This window comes from Podarcis muralis, chromosome 6 (genome assembly GCF_964188315.1).
Source record: "Podarcis muralis chromosome 6, rPodMur119.hap1.1, whole genome shotgun sequence".
Taxonomy (NCBI): Eukaryota; Metazoa; Chordata; class Lepidosauria; order Squamata; family Lacertidae; genus Podarcis; species Podarcis muralis.
In genome coordinates this window covers 57071405-57098411 of record NC_135660.1, presented here as the reverse complement: position 1 = coordinate 57098411, position 27007 = coordinate 57071405, and the positions used below count along the sequence as shown (strand labels likewise).

Genomic DNA, 27007 nt, shown 5'->3' with positions numbered 1-27007 from the left:
GAAAACCATAAGGCAGCGAGTATAAATATGTGTAAAACTGCATACTTTCCTCAGAGGAACTTGCCTAAGTAGGAAGACCCTCTGCTTGGTTTCTGCCTGTTGCTCCCAGCAATATTGCTTCAAATAAAGACAGATCTTTGCAACCCTGAAATAATTCCCAAAGACTGGTTTTCTTCCACACCATCCCTGTGCTAGTATTTTCAATTAATGGGGAATGCAATCATTTTTTTAAATTATAAAATGCTATCAACCAATGTATGCTTTAATACCTGCTGTTGGCTTTTAAGGAAATATTTGAATAACCTCTTCCATCAGAGATGTGGAGGAAGAAAGTCTTCTTTTTCCCTTTTTTTTAATACAATCTAGGTCTTTACATTTGCTAGCTATAGCCCACTATTTCAGCTAGTGCAATATGTTCTGCTGTTTACTGCATCAGGTTTTACTGCAGACAATAAAAAGTTTTTGAACTTTCATGTCAGTACTGCTTTAGTATATATTCGACATATCCTGGGAACTAACTCAAGACACACAGTAAAAAGAAGAAAGAAATGTTTGTTTTATCCACATTACTTGGGCTAGAGCTTGATCCATACAATGTCGCTTTAGAGCTTGTGCTTCACATTGGCCTCCAAAGAGCTCTGTGCATGCCCAAAGGCACCATATCTTTGCCATTGCTTTATAGATTCCTGAGCCCTGCTAGGCTAGGTCTTATCTTGGAAGAACCTGGCTGAAATTAAACCATTAATGTTTGACCAGTTTAGACAGCTCTTTTTGTTATTGCTCCTCCCCAAGTTCTGGAGAGTAGCCCAGGCTTTGAAGTGAAAACAGGGCCCTTTTCAGTGCCTTGGTTCAAATTAAGGTCTGGACCAGCACCACCCCACCCCACTACAATGCTCATGAAGAAAGCCAGTGGGGAGTTTTTATATTTACTGTCTCTGCCCTGTTAGCATCAAATGGCCATTTGCTAATAGCAGCTGTGGTGGTGTGGCATGAGTTTTGTTTGAAATGTGATAGAGAAAGGAAGGGTTAAATCTCCATAGCCCTGACCCTGTTTGGGGTCCTACATACGTGTCATTTCAGATACATATGTACCGGTAACTTTGACACATTTAGTGCTTCCTGTAGTTTGGCTCTTGATCTGCAATTCTGAATTTCTTTTCTTGACACATGAACTGAAACAATAAGATATATACAACTCGGACCAAGCATGCTGCCTCACTTGCTTAAAGTGAGTGGTTTTACAGACTTGGAAATCCTACACATCTGGTACTGATGTCTTCATAGCAAAACTCCTAGTGTTGCCATCTCAAATGTCAATTGTCCGCAAAAACTGCTGACAAGGAAGCCCAAAACACCACAGTTCCCTTAATGCCTTAGTTCCTCCCAGTCATAGCTTCTATTATGTCAGCTTTTCTGTTTCAGGATTTCTTTGCTACTATTAGGACTTGTGCTTAAAATGAAATAAAAAACCCCTATAAAAGTTAAGAAATCAACGAAGTAAAAATAAAAATTAAAGCAGTTTGTGAGGAGATAGCAATAGCATTGTCTGGTCTGAGAAACATTGCTTCTGTGCATGTACAAAGTACTACTAAACAGCTGGATTTTCAGATGGCAACAGACTTCAGACTATCCTCAGCTGCCAGCACATTATTATTTTTATTTTTATAAATGAAGCCTCTTCATCACAACCAGTAATGAATATACAGACTTTCAGGGTTTTATTATTATTATTAAATTAAAACATGTCCCCATACAAACACCCCATGAACTTCACCCTCAAGTAACTCAGTGATTGAATGGAATCATCCAGGCCCCAGTAAAACAAGAGAGAGTGTAAAGCCACATAAATAACAAACAAGAGAGACAAAGAAATCCTGATAACAGGATTTCCTGAGGAAACTGAGCGAAAACAGTATATAATTTGAAGGGAAAGGCACAGAGAGATTTTGTCTTTCTTGCTTTGTACATTGCAGGACAACATTCATTTGCTACCCTGGGCTCCTTCAGGAGGGAGGGCTGGATATAATTTCAACAAATAATAAATAATTCAACCAAACAGAGTGGAAAAGTTCCCTCACAACTACCCAACCAATCAGAGCACCCTTTACCTCAGCGCGCACTAGGCCGTTCCGACTGATTGCTAAGCCACACATCCTCCCATCCCCCTCTCAGCTAGTTGACTTTAATGTTACTAATTTTTAAGTCACACATGAAATCATCTCTGCTGTTATGCTTGCAACAGTGGGATTGTGTGTGTCCTGAAGCCCTGGCCTACCTGGCAGCAAGTGAGTTTTATCACTAAGTTTTATCGCTGCCTGTTAGGGATCCCTTTCTGCGTATCCATAGGCGCCGACTCCATGGGGCTTGAGGGGGCCCGAGCCCCCTCAAAAATTCGTTTGGGGGGGCTCTGCCCCCCCAATAATCTCCGGCGCCCCTCCAGCAGAGCGCCATCGCCGCCCCTCCCCCAGCCCAAAATGCACAGGGAGGGGCGGGCTGCATGCCTCCTGCCCTCCCTCCCGAGCAAAAGCTCCACCCAATTTCCTTTGGAGCTGATTAATAGGCGCAGCACGCTCTCCCCTATTCGCTCACGAGGAGGCGGCGCCACTTTATTTGCATATTCATGAGCTTATTTATTATTCATGAGCTTTCCCGGGCCCCCCCAATATTTTTTATAAGTCCGCGTCCCTGTGCGTATCCAATATAGCTGTCCGCTTGGAGGTTGGACAAATCCCCATTAATGCTCGGATATGGATCCTGAAGATCCATTATTGGTTAAAACTTATTTCCCCCCCCAGTCGGGTTGGCTCCCTTAACCCTACTGGATTCCTAACAATCCAAATGGAAAGCTACACTGCATGAAAAGCTAAGAGGCTTGGGGTTCTCCCCACAGGCCCTGATAGCTGTAGGTTATGAAAATGCTAGAGCAATAACCCACCAACGAATTTGGGATGTGGAACTACAATGCCATGTGAGCGAGATGAATAAACACCCAGCAATAAAAGACAATGGGAGAGGGTTTACCCCAGCAATATATTTATCAAAATTACAAATACCCAAATACAGATGGTCGGTCACCCTTTCTAGATTCAACGTGCTCCATCTGCCTTATTGCAGGGCAGATTTGAGGGTAAACCATACAGTGGTGCCTCGCAAGACGAAATTAATTCGTTCCGCAAGTTTTTTCTTCTTGCGAGTTTTTCGTCTTGCGAAGCACGGTTTCCCATAGGAATGCATTGAAAATCAATCAATGTGTTCCTATGGAAACCGCCTTCAGACCAGATCCAGGGACAGTCTGTCCCCCGACCTCTTCTGAAGGCTGGGGGGGGGGACAAGGGCTTTTCTTCCCACCCCCAGCATTTTAAAAAACCCCGGGACAGCGGAGGACTTCTCCGCTGTCCCAGGGCGATTTAAAAGCCCCCGGGAAGGCAGGCAGGGGGGGACAAAGACTTTTGCCCCCCGCCAGCCTTCAGAAGAGGTCCTGGACCTCTTCTGAAGGCCGGCGGGGGGCAAAAGTCTTTGCTCCCCCTGCCTGCCTTCAAAAGCCGTCCGGGATAGCGGGAAGCGCTTCCCTGCTATCCTGGACTGCTTTTAAAATGCTGGTGGTGGGGAGCAAAGCCTTTCGGCCCCCGCCGGCCTTCCTGGACCTCTTCTGAAGGCCAGAGGGGGGGGGGGAGGCTTTGCTCCCCACCGCCAGCATTTAAAAGAGGTCCCCGGAGATTTCCCTATGGGCTTTCTTCTTGCGAAGCAAGCCCATAGGGAAATTCGTCTTGCGAAGCAACTCGCAAACGGAAAACCCTTTCATCTTGCGGGTTTTCCGTCTTGCGAGGCATTCGTCTTGCGGGGCACCACTGTACATGGAACGAGTCTGTCCCTGCAGCTCGATGGAAGTAGAAACTGCCTCTCATGCCTTGTTACGATGTAGTTTCTACGGGGACATACACTCGGCATTTATCACCCCTGCTATGCAAAAATCTTCAAAGGGGTCAAAACTCCAATGTTTAAAATCTCTTGTAGAGGACAAAGATCCAGAGATCATGTTAAAGGTCGCCAAATTTTGTGCGATTGCTATAAAACTTTGGAAACAAGTTGTGATATCATCATTATTAAGGTCTTAAATGACAACTTCAGTTTATATTTTAGTGAGTAAGATCTAGTTTATATATTTTAATTGCTGCTATATCTGTATTGTCCCTGTTATACCGAACTGCATATTTAAATGTATCCCTGTTTTGTTTAATGATTTCGCTGATTTTGTATGTGAGCTGAAACTGGTCTGTGACCGAAATAATATATTCATTCATTCATAACCAAATTTTGCATGATGGTTCCTGAGATCAAGTAGCAGGCTTTTGTGTATGATATGATTGGGTGCCATTTTGAATGAAGATGGCACCCTAAATCTTTCAAATCCATGCTGATTTCAGTCACTGTTTTCAAAAGTGCACTGGTTTTTTTTTTTTTTTTTTTTTTTTTGTTTCTTAGAATTCCCAAGCGAAGTTGGGTATGAGGCTGTTTTTTAAAAAATACTGAGTATAAAAGAAATTGGCAACAATGTCCAGGAAACTCAAGTGTTAGGACCACATGGTTTTATAGTTTGGAGAGCACTTTTGCCTAGCTGGCATGTAGCATTAAGCCAAACCATGATTTAACATGATTGAGCAAGCCTGCATTTTCCCAGAGCGAAGATAGTGACTACAGTGCTCCTCTCCTGCTGTTGCCACAACATCCAAGGCCAAACCTAGCATTATGTCCATACCTGAGCTCATTCCAGACAAAACTGCAGATAAGGTTTGTTCATGGTTTGTCTGCAAAAGATATACCAAACAAAATGCTAAGTCAAATCATGGCTTAAATCACAGCAGTCCAGGACTGGAGGAGTCAAGGGTGCTGCAATGAAATATTATTTCCCAAAACCTACATGTTTTCTCTGTCACATGAAGCCATGGTTTGGCCTGTTGTTACATTGCATGTGAACTGGATCTTTGTGTCTCACCACATTTCCCAAAGGGCCAAGCGGGATTATGTAGGCTGCAGAGAAAGTGGCAGGTTTGCTAGAGAAGTAATTAGTTTTTTTTTATGCTTGAGACATTTTCACTAGGAGCCCAATCGTATTTAAAATACATGGATAGTACTGCACCTTACTGTTTAATCATCAGAATCCTGAAAGCGGTGGCATGAGAACAAACCTCTAACACACACTTCTCAAACCTTATATGCTTCTTAAACCCTTTATGTCAATGAGACTACTCTGGAATAGCTTGGAAGACTGCAGTCATGTCTCTTATTAAATCACTTACACCCTTGAAAAACTTGCCCATAGTCATTATTTGTCTTTTGCAAAATCAATTCTGCTTCTCAAGGCCAAGTGATTGCCATCATGTTAAATCATTATGATAATTTACGTCCTTGATAGCAAAAAGTAGGAGAAAGATGTGCAGCCTGCTGTTGTGCACATTTACTTGAAATAAGTTCCATTTAGTTCATTAAGACTCTTCACATCTAAGTTACCATCATAGGATTGTGGCTGTTGGTTGTTGCTGGGGTGTTTTGTTGTGGTGGTGGTGGTGCACATACATGCACATTGATTTTCCACTGGATGCTGAGCATCTACATGGCTGTTGTATGTACATAAACAGTTGTTCAATTCACCCATCAGAGCTGCAGCTAAGTAGTGTGCCTTTGGGACCAAACTATGCCGCATGGGAGATACGAGATACATGACTGGGTTTCCTGGTGTTTTACTTGCAAACAGTGCAGAAGGCTCTAACTTAGACTGGACCAGTGGTGCTGTGGCAGAAACTTAACCCTCTTCCATCATGCCACCAAGCCATTTACCAAATCTAAATCCCATTTCTTGCCAAAGCTGGTGTTAGCTCTGTGGTGGTAAAAATAGAGATCTATTTATTGTCCAGAGGATGAAAGCAGCATTAGAGAAGGGAGATTTTTTTGGCAAATGACATGTGAGAGCAAATTAAACTCACACCCTAGCAATGTTGCTATGATTCAAATAGCCATCCCACTCCAGGCAATTGTCTTTATGAGACCTGATCACAGATTTCTCAAGGCAGATAGCAACTAAACAATGCTGATCAGCTGTTGCAGGAGGTTGTGACCATAGGAGTGGGACAGAATTTAGTTTGCTGCATTTAAAAGTGAACCTACCTAATTCTCACTTTCCGAAACAATGCACAAACTTAAACAATCCTTCAAAATACACACACCTCTGAGTTTTGCACTGCTGTTCTGCAGTCAACTAATGTGTACAAAAATGCATTTACTGAGGCAAAATGTGTGCCTACAGGTACATATGTGAGTGAAAGTTGCATGCAAAAATGCATTAGGATAAATTGTTTTTCAAAAATGTATATACAGTGGTATATACAGATTATGAACTTAATTCGTTCTGGAGGTCCGTTCTTAACCTGAAACTGTTCTTAACCTGAGGTACCACTTTAGCTAATGGGGCCTCCCGCTGCCGCCGGTGCACGATTTCTGTTCTCATCCTGAGGTAAAGTTCTTAACCCGAGGTACTACTTCTGGGTTAGCGGAGTCTGTAACCTGAAGTGTTTGTTACCCGAGGTACCACTGTATTAGGCAAAACTGCATACATCAGGAGAAATGTGCACTAAAATGTTGACAAATTTTCATGGGGACTTTAAAAAAGCAAACTTATGTGGAAATGTGGGGGACTGAATGGAAGACTGGAAAAATGAGAAATCAAGACAAACTGAAACAAACGGATTTTCCTATCCTTAGTTGTGGATTTAGTTCCCCTTCTCTGCTCCCTGTTGAACTGCTTATTGGTGGCCTGTAGAGCACTACACTACTGTAGAGCACAGCTGATAGGCCATCTTCTATAAGAACAATAAGCAGAATGCAACACCTTACATTGTTATTGTCTGGATGGCTTTTAAAATACCCATTATGGTGGCTCTTAATCCCACTGTTTTGTTTTGTCCTAGCAATAAGAAACTGCTGTGCCCAAGGGAACTCCAGCCTATGAGTTCTGCTTCTGATTGAAGAAGGCTATTTGAATCTCCATTTCCTTTGAAGAAGGCAGCCTAGAACAGGAACTGACTCACCTGCAATGTTGTATGTATAAAGAAAAATGTCCAGGAAATAAAGAAAATAACTATCATCACTGCCCCAAAGGGAATCAAATTACAAATTCATGACTTCACTGTAATCTGTTTTATTGCTGCTGAATGCTTTATTGGATCTGTGCAACCCCCTGCAGATAAGCTCAGAAACACGGCATAACCTACGGTAGAACATCTTTCATGGCTGTAAATGTTAATCTCATTATAAGGAGATTAACAATTCACAGACATGAAATTCTGGAATCATGTGCCCATGGTTTTTTCTCTCTTTTCTTTCTGAAGAGTTTATTCTTTAAATACCTAAATGCACATCATCTACTGCATATCTAAATGCACCACACACAAGAAAAATCAATTAATTCCTTAGGCATTAAATGAGAGTGATTGGAGCTCATTTATGTTGATTATCTACAAAACAGCTGCAATTGCTAACAATACAATACATTAAACAACCAGTTCCTGAGAAATTTAGGGCTTGGCCAGGCAGAAGCAGTAATGTGCTTGGCTCATTCTTCCTCCATTTCTTTTCCTGGAAGAAGCAACCCAGCCCAAGGTTGTTTAGCCATTGAAAAGGACAGACATTTTGATAACAATCCCAGTGCTGCTAATGTCACAAAACCCCAAAGGGTTCAAACTCTAGTTTTAGGCATACTTACATGGAAGTAAGCTTCTTAAAATCACTGCAAGTTTTTTCAGTGTAAATGTGTTTAAGACTTGGGATTTGGTCATATTACTTTCCAGATAACCTTACAATTCACATTGATCAGAGATGGCTGAAGGAAGAGAAGGTTAATATAGAATTGGATGGGGAGGGCAAATTATATACAGCAGTAGTGGGGGACTTCTGATTGCAGGCCTCTTAATTCAACTATGACTACCTGTAGGCTATGACTACTTGTCAGTCACCTGACATCATATGACATCAGGTGCAAGATAGGTAAAGCTATGCTTCCAATGGAAGCCATTGAGTGGCCCAGACAGCCAGCTGCTTTGCTCCAGCCAGACTCTTCATAGACAGAACTCTATACTATAGCTGTGATGTAAGAACAGCAATTTAAAAGCTCGCTTTCTTGAGCTCGCTTTCCCCCTCCTCCCTCCCATTCCTCCTTCCTCATGTGTCATGTTTTTTATAATCTACTCTAAAAGCCTTCTAAGCTAAGACAGGTTATAGATGCCTTATATAAATAAAAGAAATAAAGTTCCATGAGAGAGGGAAACATCTATCTCTGCACACTAGACTGAGCTTGGAAATGTACAGGAAGTTTGTACAGAACCAGAGCATTATGCTCCAGCCAACCAACCTCTTCCAAAGGCCTGGTGGAAAGGAACTGCATGCTAGGATACTGCCCCAAATTTCATCACGTGAAATGTAAAGGTCTCGCCACTTTCCAAGTTAACAGGGTTGCAAATGGATGTTTTTTCTGGAAACATTTAACATGGAAATGAGTGCTAAACTTCCAATAGATTCCACTAGCCTTTCAGAAGTGGCTTCTATGCCATGTGAAGGATCACATAAAACATGGAAATCATCAGCTAAGGACTCGCCAGGAAAACAGAATGAAGAGCTGCCTCAGTGCAGCCCAAGGATATTTGACTGCCACTGACATTACAATCTTTTTGGTACAATGCAAATACATCATTATCTGCCCAGGCACCTTAAATTGGTTTCATTGCCTCTGCATGGGTTATAGTTGGGTTTTTTGTATTCCAGTTTTATTGAATTATGAAGAATGCATGATGTGATTTTTTATTTATTTTATTTTATTCATTTATATAAAAATAGTACACCACTGTGGAATCCACCAGGATATAGGGTGGGCTTAGAAATCTTTAAAATAAATAATAGTTAATAACCTTATTTTGTTAATTACAAATGACTATCAATGGTGTCTGCAATCCTGTACTCTTATCAGTTACTCTGGATTTTTTACAAATATTTTTTGTACATTACAGGTTCTGAGGATCATTAAAACTATTCGGATTCAGGAGTTTGGGGCTGAAACAATGCAGCATCTAGTCTGGGACACCTTGTTTTAAGGACGTGTTGCTTTTATGTGAACTAAAAGAGCTACCTTTGAAACCAGAGGTCAATTTTCAGTTACTTGATAGCTGCTGAACAATGAGGCCAGACTGCAAGTGAGCAGATGAAATCGAGAACGTTTCAGGATCTGAAGGGTCTTCCTGGAACAGCATAATAAGGCTGCAACCCAGGCCTTTTACATTACATATTCACTTTCATGGTTTGGGATTTAACAGAACTCCACAGTTTGGAAACGTTTTCTGAGGAATGAAAGTTTTGAACAGCAGCGGCTTTTTAAGCAGCCTTTCAACACCCAAGGAAGAGAACAAAGCCATGTCTGTTCAAGCAGCAGACCTCATTAACGGCGAGACCCACAGTAGCTCACACTGTTCGGAAAACAGTGCCTGTGACAAGAAGTATCTCTCTGGAGCTGTGGTCAAGAGGTGCCAGGTAAAAATATTTTGCACTGGAGTGAAAGAGCATGTGATGATCAAGGATGCCGTGGGGACTCACTGGCTTCCCAAGCAGAGCAGAGCCCAGCAACGCTTCATTTCTACCTGGAAGGGGCTGCAAGGAACGGACAGGAATACAAAGCATGATGTAAGTCCAAAACAAATGTTACTGCTATGGTTTACGCAACACGTTTCAGTCAGGTTTCAGGCTGTGGAAATGAAGTCATGCTGGTAGACAATCTGTTGTCTGGGTTTAATAAATGGGGTGCCCACCAAATGTTGCTGGGCTGCAACTGGAAGTTGAACAAGGAAAGCATAACAATGCTCCCCTAGGCCAAGGGTGGACTACAATTCCCATCATCCTTAGCTAGCAGGACCAGTGATCAAGGATGATGGAAATTGTAGTCTAAAAACAGCTGGAGACCTAAGTTTGGGAAACCCTGATCTAGGTGGTGTTGTACACCAGCTCACATCACCCTCAGCTGGCATGACCAATGGTCAGGGATGATAGAAGTTGTATTCCAGCAACATCTGGAAAATCACATGTTTCTCATCCTTATCCTAGACCTATGTATTTGGTAGCATTGCCCATCAGATTCTGTTTGATTGTCTGTTAGAGTTAGGAATTCATGGCATAGCCTTGCAGTTTCTCCATTCCACTTGGACATAATCTTTGACCATGTCACTGCAGAGCATCCTCAGCAGGTAGGTTTAGGCAATTTCTCTCTGGGGTTTAAATCCCTTAGGGACATGTACAGTATTTGCTTGTTTCAGATGGGCTCATGCCCCTTTTGAAAGACTGGGTTCAGAAGACCTCAGTCTGGGTCTGCTATGCAGGTTGTGTTTATAGTCAGGAACCAGGAGGTTTTTTTTTCATTTATATCTGTACTGGCTACAGATAAGGCTCTTGTGTCCATCTTCCGTTTTGTGGTAACTGCTCAAGGTTCCAGAAAACTGTATGGCACTATCAACAGGTGCAGAATTCAGGGGCATGCCTTCAGATGTGAATTGGACATAGGGATCAAATTTTATGTCATCTACACTAGTTAGCTGTTAGATCCAGGTATAACGTAACTTGTAGGACTGTCTGGGCTTGATTTACTGAGAAAAAAAGTTTCCCCTTTCCAGCCTTTCTGCCCCTTCTTCTGTAAGATGAACTGTGCTTCAAACTTGCTCTTCTCAGGCAGTAACTGAGGGTTTGGTAGAGTGCATTTTCCATTCTGGTTTTGCAAACATGGAATGCTTTTCCAAGAGAGACTTGCCTAGTGCCAGCCTTGTGTTGTTTTAGGAGGACAGTAATGACCCTTTTTATCCTGCAGGTGATTTGGTAATTAGACAGTCTATATAACTGCTATGCAATTCATTCCAGCTTTTAAATAATTTGCATTTGTTCTCGTTCTGATTGTATTTTATAAAATTGTGTTTTAATTGTCAGACCATTAGTCCATGTAGTTCAGTATTTTCTACACTAACTCTTCAGAGTTTCAGTCTTTCCCAGCCCTTCTTGGAGATGCCAGGCAGGATTGTCAAGAAGGTGATACAGGGTTATGCATGAAGCAGGCCCCACGCTGCTGCCCCCCACCGTCCCACACTTGGTTTACATGTTTAAAGAAAGTAAGTCAACTGGGCATTTACAAAGAAAGCTAGGAAGCAAAATGTGAAGGTAGCTGTTTAAGGTTCTGGCAAGCAGCAAGGTTGCTAAGGACGCTTAATCCCTGATACTAAGCAATCAGTGAAAGGAATGTGGGGCATTTCCTGTAGTTTCCCTGCTGAGATTTGCTCTCCTCCAACAAAAACAGATTGCAGTGAGAAGCTCCTGATCAGGTAACACAAACAAAGCAAATGATGTGGAAATTAATGAGGAACAGGCGAAAGTGGAGTAGAGAAATTAATATTAAATGCATTACCACCAACCAACAGACCAACCCAACCCAGAAGTTGGGAGGGGAATTTCCCCAAACAGCAGTAAAACCAAGAGAAGCTTCTTGCTGCTGGTGCCAACCTGATGCAAGATGGATGTTAGCTTGGTTGTGTACTGTACACTGGGGTATGTTTGTCTAAAGACTTTCCTCTGTGTCCACATTATTTCATTCACTCCCTAAATATTCTGCCTTTATAGTATAAAACACAGTTGGCTGGCTTTGGTATGTTTGACTCCCTTCAAATAAATTCAGCTTCCTTCCTGATGAGGAAAATTTGTGATATTGGTAAGTCCCCAGCCCCTCCTCTGATTTTCTGTGTCCCCCACACAGTTACTACTGGTCAGCTCGCCATCATGGGCAGGACCATCCAAAGACATTTTGATACCTGAGGCAGACCCCAAAATGGTACTCCCTTCACCGTCAGGGAAGAAAGGGTTATGGAAGAGCTACACCAGGAGCAAGCAGGGGCAAAGAAACATCAACATTGGGATCTACTGCTCCAGGTGGACCCTGCCACCTGAGGCAGTCACCTTCCCTCACCTTATGCATGGCTCAACCCTGACACAGAGAACCATAAAACAAAAATATAAAATGCAAACGAATCAGCAAATCCAAGCATAAAATAATCAAAACACCCAACAGCAAGTTAAAATTCCTATAGACTGCATTGTCTGTCTCCAGTCTTAAAATCATCTCACCATTATATTGATTGCATCCATTCAGGTGTTGAACAGATTTTACTGGCAATTTGATTCACATGTGCTGACCTTTACAAGGTGTGAAGAAATTCCTGAATGCCTTCCAGGACACATTTTGAGATCAGACTGGTACAGATGTCAAGCAAATTCATAATGGAGGGTCTCCTGTAATATTTAAAGTTATGCCAGTCCTGTTACTTATGTCATGAACTACAGTAAGAAACCATACAATAGGTTCAGACTGTTTACTGTTTACAGAGTAAAATAAGAGGCAGTTTTCATTGCTGTTGGGGCGGGTTTAAAAAGTCAGCATATTTTATCGAAGAAAACAGGTATTTTTGTCTGCATAGAATATGATGGTTAGAATAACGCTTTTGTGCAAAATGAAAGCACCCTGACCGAGTATGTACTTAAAGTGCTAATTGTACCTAAAGTACTACTTGTAAGGAAATTCTGAGGAAGTTCCATTAGAGGATAAAATCCTCAAACCACCTTTCTATGGAAAAACCCTTTCGAAATAAGTGTGACAAACAGTGGAATTATGCATTGCTTGAAGTCCCATTATTCTCTTTTTGTGAAGGCTGTCTTCTGTCTGGTAAAGCAGCTATGGACAGATTCAGATTTTTAAAGTGGGGAGGAGGGGGAAGCAGCTGTTACCACCTTTCCTTCACTGTGGTTTGTGTGCTCAAGCCCACCCACCCCAATTTCTTCTCTCCTGAAGAGATAAAAGATGCAGGGATAGGGACACAACTGTGTTGTTCCACTCCATTGCTCACTGACGGGTCTCTGAATTACACCACATGTATGATTCTCCATACAAAAAATGTACTTCCTCATAGGAAACTAGGTGCCAGTAAGAAAAGGAGATTGAGCATTCCCTTCTGCCATCCAGTTTTCTATATGGGGAAGTGGTGATGATTAAGAACATGCAATCATAAATCCCCTACCCAAGTCCAAAGCGGAACAGCTCCAATTCAGGATTAGGCTATAATACACACTTAATGGGGTGGCAGGAGTGGTGGGAGAGCTCAAAGTAAAACGTGCTTCTGAGTCAATGTGCATGAAATTGCTCTGCCAGCATCTCAACGAAAACTAGGTGTGACATGGAAGAGCCATGAAAAGGACCTACCATTTAAATAAATAAATAACAAGTGATAGTAGCGAAGTTGCATGGATGGGGTGGGACGGTGATTGGCAAATTTAAAGGGCTCCCAAAGCTGTTGTTTCCTCCACTGGGAAAAGATGCCTGCTTCATTAGGAAGTTGCACAAGTGAAAGTTTGACAAGCCATTTTCCTCTCCCTCCATTGCACTATGGCCTTTGATCCCAATCCGGTCTCCTACATTTGTTTCTCAGTTTTAAAATGTTCATGGTGAATTGTGTTCATACATTTTGGGCATCTCATCTAATCTGACATTCATCTGGTCCAGAGTCAAAACAGGCGATCATACCCCAATTAGCAACCATTTCCATTTATTTTTGGAGGCTCTGTCAACACTTTTAATGGCACTAAGAGTTATGTGGAAGTTTTAAGCATATGTAAACAATGTAAGATGTTTATGCATATAGTATAATCTCTCAAGCAACATAATTTGCCTCATGTTTGAATGAGGTTATTACTGTTTCTTATAAATCCAATGTGCATGGTACAACGCAATGACAACAATGAGATTTTAAAGATTCAAGTGTCAAGGAGATAAACACATTACTCTGAACCATATTTGTACTCTGCTGCTCTTTCAAATAGGCAGGTGGTTGTCTTCCAGAAAGTAAACACACGTGAAATTTGATCACCTCTCCATTGTACATGGAATAAATTATGGAAGACACTGTAATAGGATAAGCTCCTATGTAGCTCTTGACTCTCATTCTCTGATCAATGCAATAAGCAGAATTTCAGAGTTTTTGCAAGACGAAGTTGCACATTGATTTGTTTACTGTGAAATTCAGCAGGCAGCCAAGACTTGTTCTTTAGATTTTTGCAAGAAACTAGGAAGGAATGTAGTCAGCATTAAATTAGATAATTCCTTTACATTTCAGTCATGAATCTTCATCTTAAAATGAACTTAATTTAATTATAGCGATGAAATATTAAGAAAGGGATCCAGTCCATAAAATATGCAGTAAGAACTGCAGCTAAGAGCTACAAGAATACTCTTCGTTCTATGAATGCCAGTAGTCTTATAAAATCAGTGTAGCATATGGAATATTAGCTGAAGTCTTGAATAATACTTTTTGTGAGTTTCAGAAGCTGAAGCAGCTATCTGGGTCAATTTCTTAGGGATGGAGAAGTCCTTCTGAGTACTAAAAGGCGTTATCCCTGGAATAAGTTGCATATAGCTTATAGTGCACCCCTCCTAACATCACCCTTCACTACCTGTGCCTCTTTATAAAAACCTGCCATTTGTCCAATTTGTTCCCTTTTACAGAAACACACAGAATAGTCTGGGCAGCTCAGTTGGTACAGCATGGTGCTGGTAATGCCAAGGTTGCAGCAGGTCTTATCCCAGTATGGGATAGCTGCATATTCCTGCATTGCAGGGGGTTGGACTAGATGATCCTCAGGGTCCCTTACAACTCTACAGTTCTATGATTCTAGAAATCCCTTCACTTGAGGGGAAAGGTATGCCCCTTATACTCTTCTAAGCACACCGACACTTACCCCTGGAAGAATGTAATCTCTCCTCACTATTTATGCTGTGCTACTTAATTGTGAACTTTATCCTGTGTTAAACCTTCTCAAAGGGTTATCAATAGTTTTCACTAGATCAGTCCTTTGATAAGTGCGAACAACTCTTGAGATAAGATGAAGGAAGGAATTGTCATTTCACAATAACTGCGTTTTATTTGGAATATATATATACTGTATTCCTGTTCCAGAAAATAAATATGGCTTAGGTCCCCACAGAGGAAACTTAGCAGGTACAAGTCCCACAAATTCTTCTGGGTTATGAGCCCAATCTGAATCTCCAAGAGCCCATTATTTCCTCCACTGCAGCTGTCAGGTAAATGCCTATCAAAACTGCATGGAAGAGACTGTGAAGGCAACTGTTGCCTTGCAAGGAAGGGACTCACTGCTTATACAGCCAGAGAAGACTTGTTCAGCTGCCTTCAGCCACAAACATCAATCACTTCAAACATATGTTTGTGTAGAAAAAGTGGTCCTTTAACTCTTTATAATAGTTTAAAAAATACAATTAGAGGATCATAATATCCTCTCTTTTTTCTTTTTTCTACAGAAGGGTGCCCAAACTGTGGTTTACAGAGCACTGGTGGCCTGTGAACTTCATTCAGGTAGTCTACAGTGTGTCTGGCAAAAGATGTCTAAAAAGCAATCTGCATCTAGGACAGTGCATTACAATTGCTACAATAGGCAAGAAAAGAAATCATTAAGTGGCCTCAGCAATTTTCAAGCAGGGAGCAAAGTTTGGGAACCACTGATCTAGCAGTTTCTTAATGTTGCATGAACATACAGAGCTCTGCTCTCTTCACAAGCTGCCCATGTTAATTTCAAGAGAGGTTTCACAGGCAGTTCTTTGCACAAGCTGGCCTGCTGCCTTCATTGACGTTAATGGGGAGGGGAGCTGCATGGGCCAGTATTCCAGCTGTACATGAGCAAAGTGAGCTCCAGATTGAAGCATGTATGTTTTGCTCCATTTTGCATGCCCTGGGATCATTTTGAATGCTTTTTAATTATTGCTACTGAATAGGGGGCGCCATTGCTAAATCCCAATTTATGCAAATTAAAATGAAGTGGTCTGACAGAGAGAGAGGCAGTTAATGACACCTTGCTTGCAGAGGTCATGCTGGTGTGGAATTAATATGAAAGTATTCCATTTTATCTCAGTTTGTATCCATTGGTGGTTGGCCTGCCCATTATTTAACATAAAACTATATTGGTTCATATAAATAAGCACCTCTCTCTCCTATATCTATGTATGTGTGGACAAAACTCTCTGGACAAAACTACTTTTAAGAATGGAAGTGCTCTCTTATTTCTGAATTGACATGTACACAATTGCACTGTATTTAGTGAATTATGCATAATATTTAAGTACTAATTTACATTTTGGCATATTGCCAAACCAAAGAGGCAACCCAGCAAAAGAACTGTCCTTAGTCTGCTATATGCATACTAGGTGAATGTCTAAGGAAAAATCTTTGCATGAAGGAAACCCATTTGAATAACTTAGAATGGTGTAATACATCTCAACGCTTCAGAAAAGTAAATAAAGGCTGCAAAGCCTTCATTTCACCTCTACGAAAAGCATATTTTGTGTCAAATTGAGGTGAACAGCTATTGAGGTCTCTGTAAAACTCCTGGAAAATACAGATTATGTAACACAATTCATCACAGTCTAGCAGCAGTATTTTTAAAACTGCCCACTTCCAGCACATCAAAACAGGTTGGAAATGTCTCCTTACATGTGAAAGGTTGCTTGAACATTATGCTTTGCTGATTTGGGGGGTGGGTGGGGTAGAAACAGAGCTACAAGCTTCCTATAAAGAACTACAAACCAAAAATGAGACTGGCCACAAGGATGAAAGAACCGCAGCTCCTTTATTCATAGCAAACAAGGGAAGAATCTGCCATTTAATTCCAGACAAGGGATATTATCTCTGAGAGAAAAAGCATTCAAAAATCTAAATGAAAAATCTAATGCTTTTTTCATGCTGATTTATTTTTAGATTGGCAAAGTTAAACAAGATGTAAGCATGACTAGATGGAGCTCAGAAAGGGAATTGCTGTGAAGTGGGAGAGTTCTGTTTCCATGGGAGTTTGATTACAGCAGATTCCCTTGCAGTTTTGCTGCCATGCTGTTGATTCTGCAAGGCGTACTTCATAGCCAATCCGATGTCAGGGACTGGCTGGATTCAGAGGAGTGGTGGGAGGCACCAGCTGGGGAACCCCCAAGGGACGAAGGCTCAGAGCCAGGAGATTGGTAGTGAGATGATGCTGAGTGCTCAGAGGGAAAAGAGGGGGCAGACTGGGCGGAGGAGGTGTTGGAAGCTGAAGAGGTGACAGGGTTTAGTGAGCAGGAAACGGCTGGGACCAAGAGCAGTCCAGAATCAGAGGCAGGAGAGGAGGGGGACCAGAGGACAGAGATGGGGAAGGCTGATGAAGAAGCTCCTGTTGTGACTAGCTCCTCTCCCCCCTGATCTCCCAGAACCTGCAGAGGTCTGAAGAGGGTGGAGCAGGGACAGACAAAACATTGGAGTCTCCTATTGCTTTGGGAGGACCCAGGGGAGGGGGAGACTTAGAGAGCTGTGGGAAGGTGGGGACCTTAAATCCTTGCAACATCCGTCATTGGGACAAGATCTACTGGGAAGAGTTGCTGTGATCCCAGGGCCTGAGCTGTTTAGTTTCTTTGAATAAAGAGTTAACTTCACTGACACCTTGTGAGTTATTGCTGACCTGCTCCAAACACCCACCCTGACATTCACCCAACGTCCAGTCGTGTATTATTTTATTATCACTAAACAACAAATTTGAGAACAACTTCTATATATGTGAATTCACATCTAAGAACATTATGTGCAAGAAAAGGTAAAATAGTGTGTTAATGTTCCTAATTTAAAATAGTTTTTCCTGGGGGGGAAAGTTACTAAAGGTAATGATAACTGGAGAGGAAGACATATTTGAAATGGAACTGGTTGATAATATTATATATAATGCTATAATTAAAAGAGACTGATGAAATGAATCTTAGACGGAGAAATAATGAGTCTGTTAAAATTTGATATAGCGAGAGGATCCATTTTTACATGCACTTTGACTTTTGAAAGTTTTGAGAAATTGGATGAAGAGTTGGGCCAGGTCATACATGTAAACCAGCTTCTTCTGCATCAGGAATAGGGAACCTGTGGTCTTCCAGGTGTTGTTGGATAGGATTGTAAAATAAACAAATGCCAAACCGTCTTCAAGGCAGTTTGCAAGTAATCAATGACTACTGGCCATGCTGGCTGGGGCTGATGAGAGCTGGATTCCAAAGATGGGGTGCTGAAGATGCTCCTCACCTAGGGCACCATTTGGTGTAGGACCTCTTCTGCGTTGAGTAAGTGGGTTTGCTGCCAGGCGAGTGCATGATGATTGCATCTACTTATTGTTATGATTTTGGGGTGTTAAACTGTGTGCCAGAATCCTCTAAACCCTGGTGTCTTTATGATATATAGTTTATTTACACATATACAACCTGAGATTATTATTTAATACATGAAAGCTTCCAAATGGTAAAATGATGTAAGGTGGTATTATTCGTTTTTTTAAAACAAATGAGCATCATATCTCAAATGGTATCAAGCCAGCAAGTAAACAATATTTTTTGCTCCCACAGATTTGCAAGAGATTTTTGCTGTCCTCAAAAGATCACCCTCCGCAGAGAAGAAAAGAAATCATTTCTTATTCAGGTAAAGACAATCGTTTTCTGTCTGTGGGGATTTTGTTTTTGCTGGAACATTTATTTACTTCTCCTCTTATTAAGTAGTAATAATGAGACAAGCTTTTTGAAGTACAGTCTACCCCCTAATGCTGTGCCTATTGTAATGGCAAGGTGTGAAGCAGATGAGAATTTTGCAGGCAAGACAAAAGCTCTCCAGAGGAAAGGAAATGAAAAAATGGGGGTGGTGTTGTAATATCAAAAGAGATCTTGGTCATTTCATACTTCTTTGAACATATGTCCAAACAGACGCAGAGATATCATCATGATCATAATTTATTATTATATTCAAGTCACTCAAACATTGTACTGACCACACACAGCATGAACAAATAGTAGAAGGAATATACATATGTATATATATAGAGAGAGAGAGAGAGAACAAACAGTAACAGCTGCTAAGGACAGAGTATACGTAATAATATAGCAGAAATGTTTAAACCTGAGGATTATTTCCTGTTTTTAAAAATAGAAATAATTCAGCAATGACTAATGTCATAAAACATTTGACTGCCTAAAAATAATCTCCCATTAAAATAACAGGGTTTATTTATTTAAAAAAACAAGCTTTTGTTCTAATTCAGGGTACAATCCTGTGGTCCATGCTGATCTCCTTCATCCAAGTCTCCATCTATGGATGGAGAAGGAGGTCTACCCTCAGAGAGGGAGTTCCACTCTTGAACGTTGTCCCATTCCCCCAGCCAGCCTGCGTGGAAAGACTGGGAGGACTTGTCCAAGATAATTGGCTGCATGTGGCAGGGTAGTGAATAGCACTCACCACCGCCACCGCCACCACCCAAGTCAAGGTGCATAAAACCCCGAGCCAGCCAAGTTGAGGCAGAAAATCTCACAAGTGGCTTTCTACATCTTTGGTACATCTTTATGGCACAAAAAAACCCTAGCTGCCTGAGTCAGCCATCTCACACCGCCTAATGGTAAGGTTGGCCCTGATTACAGTGGAGACTGAAGGAAGCTTTGGTTCAGTCTCATCCAAAGCGCTCCCATTTTCCTTACAAACTCCCAGAACGGCAAGACTAGAACACTTGCCTGGAGGCTGACATATTGATTTTCCTTCTCAATGGAACTAATGAGAAGGAATATATATATATATATATATGGGAGAAAAAGAGCCACCCCCACCTTCTGCACTGCTGGTAAAGTTGGTCTGTTGCTTGTCACTCTTATTCTTCTTTTCTATCCTGATTCACTGTTACAGATTATGAAAAATCTTAATAAATTACTGATAAAGAGATGCTCCTGCACCACATAATGTGACATTTTGTTGCAGGTCCTGTACGTCCATTGCCAAATATTAAATAGAGTAACAAAAAAACACTTTCTCTAAAATCAGCTGTCATTTGTAAATTAGTGATCTTGAGCTGGTTCAGAATACTATAAAGTTATGGGGATTTATGAAAAAGGTTTTTTTTATCATTTTACATACTGTTAATACTTTTATAAACTATTAATGACAAAAATAACACTGACTTGTATTTCAGGTTTGTTGTAGTAAATAAGATAATAAAGGTAAAACACTTTCAGCAAGGAGCAAGTGGTATACAAATGCTTTTATTCTAAATAGGTCTTGGATTAGTATTAGAAGGAAGGCTGTTTCTTTATTCTTTTGCCCTGTATTATATAGAGCTAAAAATGGATATGTCTTATTGTAAATAAGAACACTGGGGAGTATTGTTATTGAGTAATGTATTTTTGTGTTTTTATATTGTAAATCACCCTGTGATCTTCGGCTAAAGAGCAGTATAGAAATTTAATTATTATATTTTAAATATTTTTTTAAAAATCATTTTGAATTTGCTCTCAGGCTATTTAAATTCACGTGCTGCCCAGCTATGCACAGCTTGTTCATATGGGAGCAGAAGTCTTCTGAACCTACATACCCTCTTTAAAAAAGTCCCACCCACCCCCACTGCATTAGGTTAAATCTTGAAATTAGAGCCATACAATTAATAATTTTAGGTGATGTCAGTATAAATTATTCACAAATCAAGATTGTGTCTTTAATGAGATTCTGCTGAAGGTCTGTGTGCCAAACTGTCTTATGTGTAGCCATGTGTTGCTTTTAAGTTAATGAAATCTCTCAGTTCAGAGACTCATGTAATAATAAATTTGGAATAAACATAGCAGGAGGACAGGAAGGTGTGCTGGATATACAGAGGCTGCCTCAATTCTGTCCTCTGGCTCTTAAAGTTAACAGAGCGTGGTCTGCTTTGGAGAACTATCTTTCCCCCTTTGTGTGCAAGGCAGTCGTTTTGAGATGTCTGGTCTTCAGTAAGGGGTCATTTGTCTACCTACAGAAGGAACACGAGCTGAATATCATAGGTAGGAGTAGATGAATCTGTCAATTTCAGTTTCGCTCAGTTTCTTATTTGTCTAGTCTTAAGTTCAATTCTACACATTTCTGCAATGGCCTGGGTTTCTTTTTAAGTCCCCGTGAGAATTTGTGGGCATTTTAGTGTGAATTTCTCCTAATATACACATTTGGGTATGCAATTTTCTCTAATGCAATGCTTTTTGTAGGTAATTTTAAATAATATATGCATGTTAAATAAGCATTTTAAGTAACACATGTATTTTTATGCACATTTCCCCCCAATATATGCATTGTTCTACACATTATTTTATTGGACAACTGCATCACAAAATTCATGGAACTATGAATTCTGAAGGGCAGCTAGTGCTTCAGTTCATGTTTTGTTCTGGGAAGTATGAATTAGGTAGGGTTGTTTTAAAATTTGAACCAAATTGAATTAATGATGCTCTTGCATAACATGTTTGCATAAAGGCTTTATTTTGTGGCTGCTGTATATTGGAATTCACCCATAGTCTTTATTAGCTAGCAGCTGCTATAGGCTAAAAATGATAATTCAAATAACAACTCATTACCTGTTCTGTGTGGCAAGTCAATGACACACTGTGTGGACCAGTTGCTGTAAAGCAGAGCATTCCTGTGTGTAGGTGGAAACAGTGGTGGAAACTGCATGGCACCTAATATACATGGCAGGCTACTGTACATGGGTAACTTACTGAACAGAGCAGTTGTGACATGAATGTAGTTTTAAGGAGTCTCCATGTGACAGCATTTTGCATGCAGGAGATCCTATGCTGCTGTTCTACAGAATAATTATTTGGGAGTAAGTCCCATTGGTAGGGTTGCTGTATTCCAAACATTGAAAAGTTGTTGAAATTGCAAAAAAAACACCCAAAAAACCCCTCAACATTTTTGAGTTACCTTTATGGAGAATCGGCAAAACCGACACCGCAGACATTGGCTGCCATACATCCTACCCATTAGAGTCAATGGTGTCATAACCTTCTTTATCTTTTTGCTGATAGAGACAAGGTAAAGGTAAAGGGACCCCTGACCATTAGGTCCAGTCGTGGCCGACTCTGGGGTTGCAGCGCTCATCTCGCTTTATTGGCCGAGGGAGCCAATAAAGCTTCTGGGTCATGTGACCAGCAGGACTAAGCCACTTCTGGCGAACCAGAGCAGCGCACAGAAACGCTGTTTACCTTCCTGCCAGAGCAGTATCCATTTATCTCCTTGCACTTTGACGTGCTTTTGAACTGCTAGGTTGGCAGGAGCAGGGACCGAGCAACGGGAGCTCACCCCGTTGCGGGGATTCAAACCGCCGACCTTCTGATCGGCACGTCCTAGGCTCTGTGGTTTAACCCACAGCGCCACCCGTGTCCCAATAGAGACAAACATAGCTACTATTCTAGAATTCGTTCAAAAACAATCCCTGGTCTGGGACTGTAATAAATTTATTATTATTATTATTATTATTATTATTATTATTATTATTATTATTATTTGTTCAAAAAATTAAATCCTAGTTATTCATGTTTCTAATATACCGGTAATTCCTATAAATGTGACAAATGTATAATAAAAATTAATGCTAAGGTAGGAGCTAGCAATGGTTTGTGTAAATGCATGTATGTTGAAAGATATGCAGCAGGCTGTGTTGTATCTGAATACCTGCTGTAGCAATTAGGTCTACATACTCAAATATAAAAAAGCAAAACCCCGGTTTTCTTGGGAAGCATTGGTGAGCACATCACTCTATCAGTTATTTTTGTGCAGTCTTTCAGTAAGACTTCTGTTACTCTGCTGCCAGGCAAGCCTGACATTAATTCCAAACATGGCTTTGACATTGCTGAACTCCTGAAATATTCCAGTACCAGAAAAACCCAGAGTCTGCAATAGTCCAACTTTTGAAAGAACTGCATGTTTTTGTGCTGCTTTCCATTTGCTAAATCCCCAAAGACAAAGGCCTGCGCAGTGCTCAGAATAGTGGATATAATTTCTGGCCTACTTTTCGTAATTATATAATGTATTGCACAGATTGAGTTAACATCTTGAGGAATGCAGCTTCCCATGAACAGGCACACAGAGTTCAGCTTCCTTTAGGAAGCTTCACTTGCACATACGTTACATGTGCAGAATGAAAGGCAAGGCATTATACAGCTGATTGGTCCGAGAATCCTTATGCTGAAGTAATGACTCATTTTATAATCCACATCATTTTGTTCCCCAGATCAGAGTGAGGTATAGCTGCATTTAGATCTGGCAATCTACCAGGTAAAAGAGCTTTATGCCATTCATTTCTGAAAGCAGTAATGGGAATTACTTCTATTACAATTCCCTTTATGTCAATGAATAATAATAACTTGCTCTATTAGGCACTGGGAGTAAATTTTGACTCAAGTTAGAATGGGTGGTCAGCCCCCTCCTGTAGTAAAGGCAGAACTAGGGGAGTACAACTTGTTCAGTCACACTGGGTGCAGAGCTTCTGGGGCACCACAAAAGACCAATAGAAGGTGAGAGACGTGGGCGGGGTGGTATGACAGAATTTGGCATCACCCAGGGTGCCATTGAAATTTGAGGTGCCATGTCTACCACTGCTTGTAGGGCTGGTATGGGCACCCTTTCACCCTCCAGATGTAGCTGAAGTATAACTCCTGCCACCCTTGGCCATTGGCCATGTTTGCTAGGGCTGATGGGATTTGTAGTTCAGCAATATTGCCACCACCACCCCCCCCACACATGCTGTAGGGTGTTGGAAAGCTTGTTTGAATAATCCATATTAGTTTCCTTAAATAAGTTTCACTAGAAAAGGCCAACAAACTGATGAGGTGGCTCCTCATCTACCTCTTCTGTATCCCAAGTACAGAGGAGTATGTTGAAAGGACAATGACCCTTGGGCATCTGTTGCAAAACTTAATCTATCAAAACTTACCTATCAAATCTTAATCTATCAAAACTTAATCTATCAAAACTTACCTATCAAATCTTAATCTATCAAAACTTAATCTATCAAAACTTACCTATCATCCAAAGGCCACAAGGAAATAGCAGGCCTTATCTTCAGGGGTAATGAGTCCCCTTGTTGATGCCATGGTGCAACTGGTGTCACCGCCAGAGTTTTTTAAATCCAATATTTCAGTCTGAAATATCACATCCAAGTCTACATTACAGTGGTACCTCGGGTTAAGTACTTAACTCGTTCTGGAGGTCCGTTCTTAACCTGAAACTGTTCTTAACCTGAAGCACCACTTTAGCTAATGGGGCCTCCTGCTGCTGCCGTGCCGCCGGAGCACGATTTCTGTTCTCATCCTGAAGCAAAGTTCCTAACCTGAAGTACTATTTCTGGGTTAGCGGAGTCTGTAACCCGAAGCGTATGTAACCTGAAGCGTATGTAACCCAAGGTACCACTGTACCATTTTTAATATGGTTACATGACTTGGGATGAGCAGGAAGGAATGGGAGCAAGTCTGCCGTATGTTATCAATTTCCTTTTAAAAACATATTCAATGTGAGCTGAGCAATGGATAAGGTTTTTCTCTTTATATGCAGGCACAGAATTGTTGTTTTAAAAGTACGTTTTACATTTTGTTCACCAATGTGCTCTTCCTACATGAAAAACCAGAGCCCTCTTTGCAACAGACAGAAGCCAAAGTGGCAGGAAACAAAATTCTTGAATGCTGCTCCTTGAAGCAGAAAATGGTTAAGCAGCAACCATTATGGCTGAATCAAGAAGTGGCACCCCTCACCTGGAGCCTGAGGTGTGGTATCAGAATCTTCCCATCTTCTCATCTTCAGGGCATTCACATGGCTATAGTCACCATTTTGACAAAAGTAATCTCACAGCGGCTTCACTGTACAAACATCACCTAAAAGATGGTCATGTGAATTTGTAAGTGCCAATCAAGTGGTATGTTTAGGATTAGGGTCTTAATCTCTCCAAGTCTCAATTTACCCTTTTGTAAATTTCAAGGAGATCCTTGTCTTAGTTCCTCCAGAGTATTGTAAGGTTTAATTAAAGGGTGTAGGTGACTGAGCATATTGGAAGACAATTATTACTGAGCTGTACAGAACTGATCTTTTTACCTTTATAAAAAAAAGGAAATTCTCTGACTCATTTCCCCGCAGGCTGAACAAGTGCGTTTAAAATGTGTGTGTGTGTGAATTCTTAGAACAGCCCCCACCCCTCCAACTTTCAAAGATTAAGCTTCAGAAGTGGCTGATTCATTTTTTACAAACAGTTTGGAGAGAGTAAGAGAATGAATTATTGTACACAAGTCATTAAAAAGTCTCCTGTTATTTACAGCTTGATTGCTTGTTTTAATGAAATGTTAATAATAGTGCGCTGCTTGGAAAGAGTTTCTGATGAGCTAATGGTGTGTATTTCTGGGACTCGTATGCCAAAATGATCATTTTGTGAGTGATTATTCCAAAACAAGCATCACCCCATAAGAGGTTCATGTGATACAAACCAACGACGTCAAAATACTGCTTTGTTGCTTCTGCCGAAAATACAACCCTTACCCCCTGAAAATGCAATCCAATGGTTCATGGGACAGCATCTCAAAGGCCATAATAAGTGTTTGATCTCCTTCTGTGAGGATGGAAAGAGAGAGAGAGATCCAACAATGGATGCCTCCTCCCTGTTGCTGCAGAGACCTCCACGGTGCTTGTCCTACCATTGATGGTGATCTGATACTGGTAAGGGCCAAAAGGGATGTGTTGGGGGCAGATTGGAGGAAGGCTTCCCAGTCCCTCCTAAACAAAACTTGAAAAGGACAGAGGAGTCCATGAGTGCTGTTAAGTTGTGGGTAAACATATCAGACAACACAGCGATTCTTCAAACAGCTCTTGTTTATTCACAGGCCAGGACAGAACTGAACTGAAGGGTTCAGTCAGCCTGTTTATATAGAGCTCCAGTACAACGTTACTGTAACAACTTTCTAAAACTATCCAATCACCGAATGTCACTTTTGACCCCTTATTTGCATAACTATCTACAGTATCCCCCTGCTGGCCCAGGGTGAGAACTTCAGTACATAACAAGCGCTGCTCTGCCCTTACTTTTGTGCCCTGCTAAAGTTGGAGAAATCCCAAATGGAGAATGGGATAGTGACTCCATGGAATTTGCTTTCCTCTGCACACAGTCTAGAAAATGTTGCCTGCAGAAGCTTAAGAAACATGTAGAAACTGCATAATCAGTGTTAAATCTGATATTAGGAATTTCAAAGAATTCAGAATACGTTAACAATATTCATTTATTTCTTGTATTTTTAAAAATGAATTTTTGAGGTAATTATTTTCTCCCAAAGCTTGAGACTGGTGACAATGTAGGAGAGAATGATGCCACATGGAGGCACAGTAAGATAAAATAATTGGAGATTAGGAGCTTTGAAACCTTAATGTGAGCCAGGTTTTACACTCTGCTCCAAACCATGTGCAGTAAGGAGGAGGGGTTTTCTTTCTTTCTCTATATGACAGATTTTTTTTAAAAAAGATCTGCAGTTAAGGATGGATGAATTTGTCAATTTCAGTTTCACCGAGTTTTGTCAACACTTTGCAAACTTTAATTTTTTAAAAAAGTTTGCATGAAAATTCATATACATTTTTCTGTGCATTTTTCTTCCTGCATACATTTTTGCAAGCAATTTCCCCTAATATAATGCATTTTAATATGTTTTTTTAACTAATATACATGTTTTTGTGCACACTTTCCCCTAGTATATCAGTGTGCGTGAGAAAGAGCATGTGTGCATGCAGTTTTTGGTTGGAAAATAGCATCAAGTGCAAATTTCAGTGGAGAGCTACATTTCTGGTTGTATATTGGTTCAGAAAGCACAAATTAATTAAGTTCACATTTAAACATGAGCAGAACAAATTCATCCGCCATCCCTACCTGCAGCCATAGCTGCTTCTTCAGCTGCCTCTTACTGCTTGTCAGATAGATGGCTGTAGTCTTGAAAAACATGCATTTGAATTAGCAGATGAATTATAGGCAGTTCCCAGAGGCATTCCAATATTGATGAATTCAATTTACCTCTTAACGCAGCTCT

The 27007-nt window shown here is 40.9% G+C and overlaps 1 protein-coding gene across 1 annotated transcript in view; it reads left to right on the top strand.

The window, feature by feature from the left end:
- The first annotated feature begins 1855 nt into the window (after positions 1-1855).
- The window catches only part of C6H10orf90 (chromosome 6 C10orf90 homolog), a 150896-nt gene continuing 125744 nt past the window's right edge, over positions 1856-27007 (top strand). The window contains exons 1-4 of the mRNA XM_077930358.1: positions 1856-2285; positions 6963-7092; positions 9054-9720; positions 18527-18599. Coding sequence (XP_077786484.1) covers positions 9388-9720; positions 18527-18599 — 406 coding nt within the window. The 5' untranslated portion in view covers positions 1856-2285; positions 6963-7092; positions 9054-9387. The remainder of the gene's footprint in view (positions 2286-6962; positions 7093-9053; positions 9721-18526; positions 18600-27007) is intronic.